At 39.6% G+C, this 11,262-nt stretch overlaps 1 protein-coding gene across 4 annotated transcripts; it reads right to left on the bottom strand.

Moving 5' to 3' along the window:
• Positions 1-1,972: 1,972 nt before the first annotated feature.
• Positions 1,973-11,083, bottom strand: LOC131328920 (protein FAR-RED IMPAIRED RESPONSE 1-like). Of its 4 annotated transcripts, none has more exons than XM_058361886.1 (8): positions 10,862-11,080; positions 5,740-8,002; positions 5,589-5,645; positions 5,238-5,306; positions 5,065-5,133; positions 4,368-4,436; positions 4,128-4,184; positions 1,973-4,049 (listed from the first exon to the last, which is right to left on the bottom strand). In XM_058361886.1, exons 2-8 carry the CDS (start codon positions 7,987-7,989, stop codon positions 3,972-3,974), a joined length of 2,649 nt encoding a protein of 882 aa, XP_058217869.1. In that variant the 5' UTR covers positions 7,990-8,002; positions 10,862-11,080; the 3' UTR covers positions 1,973-3,971. The 4 variants fall into 4 exon arrangements, with proteins under 4 accessions (XP_058217869.1, XP_058217870.1, XP_058217866.1 ...); XM_058361887.1 differs by having other exon boundaries at positions 1,973-4,051; positions 4,135-4,184; XM_058361883.1 differs by having other exon boundaries at positions 1,973-4,184.
• Positions 11,084-11,262: the final 179 nt, after the last annotated feature.

Genomic DNA, 11,262 nt, shown 5'->3' with positions numbered 1-11,262 from the left:
TTGGGGGATTTTTTTAGAGGTTTTTTTAAGGATTTTCAGAACCGCCCCGAAAAACATAACTCCAAAAGCGCTTCTTGCAAACTAACATCAACTCCTAAAAGGATTAGGAAGACCCTGAACAAAATTAGTGGAATCCGTATGAGTGCAAACTCCTGGAATGCCAAACTGCACCTGATTGGCCACCTCTAACCCTTCACCATTCAACTGAACCCACGCTGCTGCTCCATAGCCCGAATTAGCTTTCCACGCTCCATCCGTTATAAAAACAGTGCACCCAACCAGCTCAGAACCCAGCTTGCGCATGAGAAATTGGACCCGCCCTTGCTGGCCAACCATTTCCGGAGCTCCAGCTGCAACCTGATCAGTGCACTTTTTGCTAACCTTCTTGTCCTGCACAAACTTCTGAGACCTGAAAAATGAGCCACGCATTATCCACATGACAGGTGTTATGCTGAAACAGCGCCTCATTCCGAATGCACCAAATAATCCACAAAATAAGAATTGAATCCCACATTAGCTTCCTTACACGGAGCCTCCGAAATCCACCTCTCAAACCACTCCCCAAAAGAGAGGAACCACAACTCCAAAATCAAAAGCCCAAATGGGACGCTCCCACAATCTATTCACAAACTCGCGCTGAACAAAACAAATGCTCAATTGTCTCCCCACCCTCCTTACATAACGGACAACCAGGCTCCACATAAATATTCCATTTCAAGAGCGCATCCTTGACTGCTATAATTCGATGCAACACCTTCCAAATAAACAACTGAAACTTTGGAGGTAAAACCCAAACCCCAAACGTTCCCCCACTTATCAAACCGGATTTGACCTTCACACCAAGCCCTTGATCCGAATCCTGAAACAAACGAAGAAAGTATGCAGATCTAACCGAAAAAACTCCAGTCTTGGTACACTCCCAAACCGCCTCATCGTCCACATTACGAAGAGGCATATACAAGCCCCCTAACCTTCTGAGCAATCTCCCCTGGAAAAAGCAAGGAGGCAAGAGATTCACGCCATTGCCTGGAGTGAGAATCAAACGAGTCTGCCACTTTAAAATTAGTAAAACAGTTCTCCATGTTCCTGCCCTTGTAAGGGTTAGACACTTTAGGGATCAACTCATATCCCTGAACACATTAGTTTTAACCCTATTACCAATTTTCCTCTTTAAACCCTTGAATATTAAGTTCCTTCTTTTTACTTACCAAAAAATATATATATATATATTAAAGTTCTTTCCCCCTAAAATACTATGCCATCCCCATGACGAACTGGAAACCGGTTCAACATCCAGAAAACCAACCCGTCTACAATATTTTCCTAGCAAAACTGTCAACCATCTGGGTTCTTAAAAATCCTCCACGCCATCTTAGCAAAGGGAAGCAACGGAGCCTTCCAATTACTCAATCTATGCTGCAAGCGATCAAAAACACTATTAAAAAGATTCCCCTTGCGACAAGTCCAGATTCGTACCCAAGTAAACTCCCGGCTTATCCACACATTTAACACAAAAAATACGCTTTAAAATGTCCACATCAACAAGCCTCATATTTGGACTCACAAATAATTCAGATTTATCAAAATTAACCTTTTGCCCTGCTTGCTTACAGTAAACATCAAGAAGCCATTTGAAGCACCAAGCATGCTCAACATTGAATTCCATTAATATAAAGCAATCATCGGAAAATAAAATGCGCAAAATATGCAGAGAAGAAGGGCTTACAGCAATTCCCTTGCAAACATTATTTGAAGCAAACGCCTCCAATCCATCCAAGAAAGCTTGAGCCACTAAAATAAATAAATACAGAGACAAAGCATCTCCTTGACGAAGACCACAAGTAGGCACAAATGGCTTCGATCTACTCCCATTAACCAGCAAAGAAAAGGATAACATAGAGATACATTGATAAATCCAGTCTATCCACATCTGACTAAAGCCCATCACTCTAAGCACATTTAGCAAAAAATACCAACTGAACCGATCATATGCTTTATTCATGTCAAGCTTTAAAGCAAAATGCGCCTTCTTCTCTTTCTTCCTTTTCCGGATAAACTCCAAGATCCCACGCACAATTAAAATATTATCTGAAATAAGGCACAAAGGAATGAAACCAATTTGAAATTTAGATTTTAGATACTAGGCCAAAATCGACCACAACCGATTGACCATCATCTTAGCCACCACCTTATACAGCACATTACATAAGCTAATAGGCCGATAATCCCCTACTTTTTGCCGGGTTGGGAATTTTAGGTATAAGAGTAATCGTAGTATGATTTAGTTCCTTCAACAAATGACCCGACTCAAAAAATGCCAAAGTGGCCCTTGTGATCTCCTCACCTAACCATTCGCAGTTTCATTGATAAAACGCAGAAGTAAATCCATCTGGCCCTGGAGCTTTGCACCCATCCATCTGAAACAGAACTTCTTTCATGTTTTCTGCAGAAAAAGGGCAGTCCAGAGCCAGCCTTTGCTCCTCCGAAAGCTTAGACTTCACTGAAGGCAAAATATCAGGACAAAAACCCAAATTGCTTACCTCCTCGGACAAAGAAACTGATTCCTCCCTACCCATAACATCATCCCCAACTCTGCACTTGAAAAGCTTACAGAAGTGATAAAAAAAATACTCTCAATACAAGCCGGATCCGTTATTAACTTCCCCTCATCATCCTTCAGAGCCAGCAAACAGTGGCTGCTCAATGAAAATCCTTTGTATTCTGATCCCCAACCTCAAGCCACTTCTGCTTTGAACGCTGAGCCCAATAAAGCTCCCCCTTTTCAAGCAAATTATCCAAATCTTGTCTGGCCTCCAATCTTGCCTTACCAAACTGCTCCTATCCTCACAGCTCAGCTTACTATTGAGCGAAAACATTTGCTACAAGTACAACTCCATCAATCCAAGCAAAAGTTAACAAAAATAGGATTTGTACAAACTGAATACAACTTCAGCAGATTGTTCCCAGATGTTCTACACCACAATAACATTTATAAAAGAGGTCTTTCACAAACAGAAGAAACTGTAAATTAGCATTTGTTATTCCCTACCAATTTGATGATGAAAAGACTTGATCCTGCAGTTAACTACACTGTCGTGACTCGGTGAAAGTACAAGAATTCCATCCTTTCGAGAATAATTCGTCTTTGTACACATCCTCAGTGTCAAACGGGCCGTGCCAGGTTAGCTTCGTGCCGTGCCGTGCCGGCCCATCTCCAACTGAGTTTCGTTGGAAAAAAATTTGTTACAACTAACAACTCAGTATTTGTTGTGCCGGGCCCCGTGCTTGTGTCCTTTTGTACCCGCCTAGAACCGTGTTGTGCCCGTTTAAGACCGTGCCGTGCCTATGCTCGGCCCGTCTAAAACCGTGCCCATGCCAGCCCGGCCCGTTTGACACCTCTATTTCTTTACACCTTTGAATGCATAAAATAAATGGTCAGTTGAGAATTTCTAATGCAGTAACAATAAAAATAAAAAAAAGAAACATCAAACAACCCACAATAGATTCTCTTTGGTCTTGCAACTGACTCCCAGCAAGAAAGTACTAAAAATTTGGGAGTTGTGATGTAGTAAGATCAAACAACCCACAATAGATTCTCTTTGGTCTTGCAACTGACTCCCAGTAAGAAAGTACTAAAAATTTGGGAGTTGTGATGTAGTAACAATATTCTTGTTGAACTTCCAAATAAGTAAGATTTTACAATAAAATGCCAAGCATCTACAATCAACTTGCACAAGAGTGGCTTAAACCTAATCTTGTTTTTCCAATACGATTCCTAGAGATTAGAGAGCAATAAAACATCTACAACGTCAATTGTGCAAAGATAACAAAAATTCACTGTACCCTTATCCCCGCAAGCAAGGGTTTCACCTAAAACCACCCAACTTACTTCGTGCAAAAATCAGTCATCTACTCCATGCATAGAATTTTGAAAGATGACCTAATAAGGAAACCACCAACGCGCAAAATTGCTACTGAGAGAGATGCTTTGAGGGAAAGTGCTTCGATGCCATGCCGTGAATATGTGTGGATCCTACATCAGACTGATCCTGCGATAGATAATAAGCACTTGTGATGTAACATCCGTGAAAGTACAACTCAAATGAATCCAAGCAGTCATGTATTACCGTGTCTTGAATGTCGAAACAATTCTGAATACTTTGTTGTCCAAAAGGTAAGCGCCCCTACAAGAATGTGATAAGGACTTCAACTTAGTGTCACTAAATGTCATAATGTCACAGGAATCTGGGATTTTACATTCCAAGATAAGAAGCAGTTCTCAAATAGCAAAATACCCAATGTGGTCGGGAAATCCAGTTTATTACGAACAAAAAGAAAAAAAAAAGAAAAAAGAAAAAAAGACATACCAGTCCATGTAACCTCTGTGGAGTCATGTAATGGCCATTATGAAGTGGAGCTATTGAATTCAATTGTCCCTACAACAAAAATATAACAAAGATTAAGATGTCATAGTCAGACACAACGTACAGAGCATTGATGCTAAGTGGTTGGCGTATACATCTCAGATACACTGAGGACAAGGACATGCTTGGCACATGTCAAAGACACACCAAATGACACATTCATTTAATTTTGTTACTATTTCCAACTGGACATAGCGGGGATGGATACACCTAGGACATGTATGGGACACTTCTGGGACACAACGGGCTTAAGTTTATTATTTAACAAAGTTTTCCGGGATGATAACAATAATTTTTAAAAACATAGGGTAGAAGTTGTAAAACATACATTTATATGCTTATAGTTGAGCCCTAACCCATTGTACTCTCTGATCCTTTACTATCATGTAAAAATAGTGCTAGTTTTCATTAGTTCCAGACTTACAATTGTTTATGGATACAATGTCTAGTAATACATAAAACATCAAAATACAACCAAAGAAGCTTTATGTGTCCTCGCCATATTGTTATTTCCATTTTCTGCGAATTTCTATTTCCTGTGTCCATTTGCGTATCTTTGTAATTGTCTGTATTTGTGTTTCTCAGGACACAACAAAAGAGTTGTGCATAGACACCACTGATTGCTATAACATGCTATTACCAGCCCCTGCATGCTTTGTTGATTGCTGTAGTAATCATCACGACTAGAAGGCATTGAATTTAAGTCTCCCTACAACAAGAACAAAATGGGCAATTTAGATATCCACCTGGTAATGAAAAGTTGAAGTATGACTTGTTTTCAACACGTAGCAATAGCAAGTGCAATATCCATACCATCCCTTGCATAATTTGTTGAGTGCCAAAACAGCCATCGAGAGCAGGAACTCGTGCATTTAGTTGCTCCTAACCGCAAGTATAAGACTCCAATCAAAAGAGAAGTCATCCATTATATAACAACACAACACAACTATTAGACACAGTCAATCTCCAATAAATCAAGGTTTATATGTGCTATCCCAACACCATCCCTTGATGCTCTCTTGCGTTTCATACGAACTAGCAAGGGTCTGTGCTTGCACATTAGAGTGCCTCGACAACAATGACGGACCCACATTGAAAACTATCTACATATTATATTAATCTATACAAAATTTGAGCATATGAAAGAGGATAATGTTAACGGACCATTTGTTGCCAGCTGTCATGCATCCCCATGGTTACTACCTCTGATTCTGACAGTACCTAAATTAAATAGAGAAGGCCCACTAAAGTGAATGATAATTAATACTTTGCAACAATTTCAAGATGAGTAAGACAACTAGAAAAGTCAACTTACGTTTCCTTCTTTGGAGACGATGCTCTTTTTAGCTTGGGTACCTTCATCAAAGTCATGAAGAGCATCAACTGAAGGTGAGCCAGGATCTAGCACACTTTGTATTGAGTTATTGACACTCTCACACTTTTTCAAAGCTTTTTCCAATGCGTTGAATGCAATATTGTAACTCTCTTGAGATAAAGACCCTTCATCACCCAATTTAAAGGCTCTTTGACATAAATTATTGTAGCGCTGATCCCTAGACTCAACCATACCAGACCCCTGTCTCCTCATTTGTCTACCCTTTGCATCCTTTGTCCAACGTTTTAAAATATATTGAGATGGTATGTCGTGAACGCCAGACATTTGAAGAACAATCATCACATGTCTACAAAGGAAACCATTATATTCAAACAAACGACATGAGCAAGAAATATCAGATGTCATTTCATTCCACACCACAATGCAGTCATTATTATCTTCAAAATCTTGAACCTTGAATGTTACGGCTCCATCATCTCCACTTTCCTTTTTGGGATGGCAAGCAACCACTCCCAAAACCTCAACTTGGAACTTCTTGAATATTGCATGAGTGTAAATGGTTGCCATTTGTTTCCCGAAAGGTGAGGGAGATTTTAGTCCTGGTTGCTTATGCCACATATCAAAATCTGCTTTTGCCTCTTCTTCGCACTTGTCTTGTAAAATTGCTCTATATTGGTCTAAGAAATCCCTCAATGAAGTTTTACGATGCATGCATTTATCAAAGACAGAGCTTAAACTTTCCGATCGCTGTGTTGGAGACATCCCTGCCAAGAAAACGTCTCGCATGTATGTAGGAATCCATCGTTCACGATCTTCATACAATGTTTGAAGCCATACGTCGTTTTTTAAATTGAACCCATCAACCATTTTCCACCATCTCTTTTCAAATTTCTCCTCTATTGAACTCTTAAAAATGCATTTATTAAATTTTGTCATGAAATTTTCATGTTGCCTCAACACATAGCTGAGATTTTCTGGAATCTTGCTCAATATATGGCACAAACAATAACGATGGCGAGCATTCGGGAAAACCTCAGCAATAGCTTCCTTCAAGTCTTTATCTTGATCAGTCAATATCACTTTTGGAGACTGTTTCCCCATTGCTCTAAGCCACGACCTCATCACCCAAGAATATGAAGATTTAGTCTCATCTGCAACCAGTGCACATCCAAGCAACAGGGATTGACAGTGATTGTTCACCCCAATAAAGGGAGCAAGTGGCAATTTATATTCATTCTTGATATAGGTAGTGTCAAAAACCACTACATCATCAAAACTTCCATAATCAAGCCGTCCTTTGGCATCAACCCAGAAAACATTTCTCAAACGTTGTTCTTCATTAAAATCTAGAGCATAGAAGAAGTTTGGATTCTCGTCTTGCATGTCGATAAAATATTCAACCATAGCTTGTGCATCTCCCCCATCCAAAGGCAAATTCTGTTGACTACAATTTGAGGGTCCACTCTTTTGATGACTGACTTTCTTAACTCCACCCGACTGTCTAGACATTTTCACATACAAAGTTTTTGTTCTTGCCCGAATTGAATGGAGAGCATCAAGATTGCTGTTGCCTTGATCTATGTTCCTATGACCCCGATAGTAATAGGCCTGATTGGACAAAATTTCATGGTTATGTTCCTTTGTGAAACTACGAATTACCCATCTTCCATCCTGTGTTCTCTTGACATGCATGCAAGCCTTGCAATCTGTTTTTGACCAAGATTGACTTATTCTACCCCGTTTCTTCTTATTAGGAATGTTTAATGTGCTGTCAGCAGTAGAAGCAGGTTCTGGAGTTTCGGATGTAGTGGGTTCTCGCTTACTTCCATATCTAGCGCACACAAATTTAGCATCAATGAACTTTCCAGTTATTCTTGATCTACGACTGGCCTTTGTTATGGTGGCAAACCCAATAGACTTGGCATATTCTTTATAGAATGAAAAAGCATCCTCCTTGGAATTAAATTCCATAGAACCATGGGGCTCCATGCTCGTAATAGAATCCACAGCCGCAACATTGGTAGTGTGCCCTTTTTCTCCACTATTAGACATGCATGAACTCACATTTGGTCTTGCATTTTGTTTATCATTTTCAGTATTACTATTCACAGTAGCTACATCCCTATTTACATCGACAAGCGGCCCACAGTCTTCCTTATGATGTTCTCTTGATGGCTGTTCAAGATCTATTCCCATCATGATGACTTCTAGATGTTTGCAATTCCTCATCTAGGGAACATAGCTGCAAAATAAAGACAATGACATCCGTCATTAACAGTCGATGCATAAATGTAAAGTAAAGAACAGATTGTGATATCGTTCTCATCAGTTCACACAGTATGAAAACAGCAAGAAGTCTGCAAAATCCCATACGATTCAAACTTCTTATACATAGTCAATATTGAACACAATGGGGATAGTGATATAAACCATCACATAAAAACTTAATTTTTGAAAGGAGAGCACTAACTTCAGCATAAACTAATAGAACGGCAGCAATTTAGTTCCTCCTTGGTGCAAGTAAACAAGAACTACAAGAAAGATCGATATAAAGACATCTGGTATAGCATAACAGATAAAATGTACTACCTTATTGGACTGGAGTTTGAAAAAAACTAGTTGCGCTCTGATGTTCTCACAGCACCCAAAAAATAGGAAAAGAGAATACTCAGCCAATATTGGTAAAGATGGAGAAACTTGAGGAGGAAAAATAATGACACGTGTTTTGAGATTTGTTAGGACGGTTAAATTTCCAAAATTAAATGTTGGCTTCCATAATAAGTAATTATAGTCATAGTCTTGTAGAAAATTCCAACTGGTCCATGGAGAAAGAAACCAACCAGCTGCACCAATTACAAGCTCCCAGATGAAACAGATTAAAAAAATTATTTCACCATCAATATCGATAAAAAGGGAAAGTAAAATACACCAAACACCATTCAAGTGAAAAGATAATCAGCACGATGCTCACAAGTCACAACCCATCTGTGGTTAAATAAAATAGAAATACATGGATTCACCTTAATATCAACAAAACTAGTTCCAATAAGATGTTTTACATTACACAAGAATCACTTAGATACATTTATAGCATTACTAACTTGGCATGCGCCATAAGCATAACATAACGTAATCTGAATATTTGTGCATGCCAGGTTACTCGTGCTATAAATATTTCGTGTGTAATGTACAGCCTTGTTTTTGGAACTACTTCTTATATTTTGGCGAAATCTGGTATTTTAAGTGAGAGAGATGAAAGGATTTTTCTTCGATGAGGTATATAGGCATCTAGAGATGAAGTAAAAAACAACATCAAGGAACATCCCATCACACATCAGAACGTCTACATAGGTGATCTTGGGTATATTTTTGCTACCACAAAGGGATATGTAGATAAGGCTACTCCACATATCCGCCACGAAATATTGCTCTCAGCAACACAATCATCTGCAAGGAACCCCATTGCACCTATGTCTGGGGCCGAAGCTAAGGTTCCACTAGGTGCTACAAGCACAAAAAGTGTATCTTTATCCCCACCAAGCGACTATGGAGCCTTGAACCAAGCAATGAGCAAGGAACTCTGAGTACTTACTCATTGAACCAAACCAGTTAGTGGTAAACTGGTAATCTTGGGAATATAATCAACCATGTAAGCTAATACTCCAGTAAATTAAGCTTTTCAGGCCATGTTCGTAGACTCCATCAAATTATTGAGCCAATAGTCTCTTTGGGGGACAGAACAACTGATATCAAAGCAATGTACACGATTGTGTGGACTAGAGGAAATTTAGTAGCCTAGACATTGCGGCAAGTCCAAGGTGAAGTCCAAGGAAAAAACCCAGGTTAGAATACGGTGACTCTAGCTGTCCACTAGGGAAAATACCCATGTTAGACCATGATGGCTTTAGTGCTCAACCTGGTGGGAAGCCGAGGGTATAAAGGTGGAGAGATTGTAAAACACGGTCTACAACGGAAGCTATATGAGTGATCTTGGGTAAATCACTAACCCCGTAATTTCTTGGAGCCCACAAACTATGGGTGAAGTACTCGAAAAATCAACCCGGCCGAAAGAGCCAGCCAAAAAACGTTGGTATGTTTTGGTTTTCTTAGAGTATTGGTTCGGGTCAGTTTTGAAGTTTCAAAATTAGTTAAAACCGGTATGATTTTGATTTTGGTCCAACTAGAACCGTTTCACTCTAGATTGAACCCATTCTTTTTAGAATAATGCTAACTAAACCAAGGCCCTTGTCTTTAACATTCATCTCACCATCCACCCGTTAACAATTAAAGTACCATCATAATAAATTTCCATCCCATTATCACTCTTGGACATCAATTCCGCTAGGGGTGCACAGGGTCCAGATTGGTCCGTTTCTCCAAAAAATCATTAACCGGACCATTTCAAACGGTTCTGAAAAATTAGAAACCAAAACCTAACCAATATAGGCGTGGAACTTACCAGAACCAAACCACAAGAATGGTCCGGTTTTGGTTCGGTTCCGGTTCTATCCAATTAGCATCCAAGCACTTAGGGATTTGGTAGGGTAAGGTAAGGATTATAAGAAAGTATTTTGCTGGAATAGAAAAGGGAGTAAGAAAAGAATTGAACGAATATAAATTAGCGGTTTGGTAGGGTAAAGTAAATTGTGGAATCTAGGAAATGAATAAGTATTCGAGTACGTAAATAGGACGGTTCGTTCCAGATTGAACCGATTTTGCGGTTCGAACGGTTTTCTTAAGCACCTGTAAACTCCGCAGCGTGGGATCTCTCTCATCAATCATTTCTTTTCTTTTCTCTTCAAGAAAGTGGAGTAAATTTTATGTGAATTTCGGTATACTCTTTCTTTAAGTTCTACGGTTGATAATAGTACTATTTCTTTTTCAAACCTAATACACCAGACCAGACCAAACCAATTTCGACTGAGTTCTAAACGAGTTTGGGTTTTATTTTTTTGTCAGTCCAACACACAGAATACTGATCAAGAACATTAAAATCAACCATAGGGCTTGGAAATGGTGATTATCCCATAGAAGCATGCATAATTGCAGAAAATTGACTTTAGATACATACTCAGAGAGAGAGAGAGAGAGAGTGAGTTACATGAAGTAGAGTGGAGGAGGAGGTGGAGGAGAGATTGAAGAGGGAAGTTGAATCCGTAGGTAGAGAGCAGAGCAGAGCAGAGCGGAGAGCGGAAGCGAGGATTGTGGGCGAGTAGGGAACTCTCTATCTTTACCAAATTTTATGGGTTAGGGCAAGCGTGAATCGTACTCGCAGCTCCCCCCTTTTTACACTCGCCGTACTCGCAGGCTGCTTAAATGGGCCCAACCGAACCCATAACAGAATCAATAATATAAAAAAGAATATGGCTTTTCACACAGAGCTGTGCTACGTGCACAGACTGCTGTGCACAGCAGCCATTTTTTCCTGCCTCAGGTCGCACAAAGATGATCGGAGCCGCTCATTTTGTTCAAAATATATTAGGTAAATTCTGAAGTAATTTT

Source organism: Rhododendron vialii, chromosome 6a (genome assembly GCF_030253575.1).
Source record: "Rhododendron vialii isolate Sample 1 chromosome 6a, ASM3025357v1".
Classification (NCBI taxonomy): domain Eukaryota; kingdom Viridiplantae; phylum Streptophyta; class Magnoliopsida; order Ericales; family Ericaceae; genus Rhododendron; species Rhododendron vialii.
The sequence above is the reverse complement of the archived record's forward strand: the minus strand, read 5'-3'. Positions and strand labels throughout refer to the sequence as shown.

What these genes read in the sequence shown, in the direction of transcription:
- LOC131328920 (XM_058361883.1), bottom strand. Translation starts at nt 7,989, where the DNA reads ATGAGGAATTGCAAACATCTAGAAGTCATCATGATGGGAATAGATCTT. An exon ending in TCGTCTCCAAAGAAGGAAAC is followed by an intron (nt 5,646 to 5,739) that starts GTAAGTTGACTT and finishes TATTTAATTTAG; the next exon opens with GTACTGTCAGAATCAGAGGT. An exon ending in AACAAATTATGCAAGGGATG is followed by an intron (nt 5,134 to 5,237) that starts GTATGGATATTG and finishes TTCTTGTTGTAG; the next exon opens with GGAGACTTAAATTCAATGCC.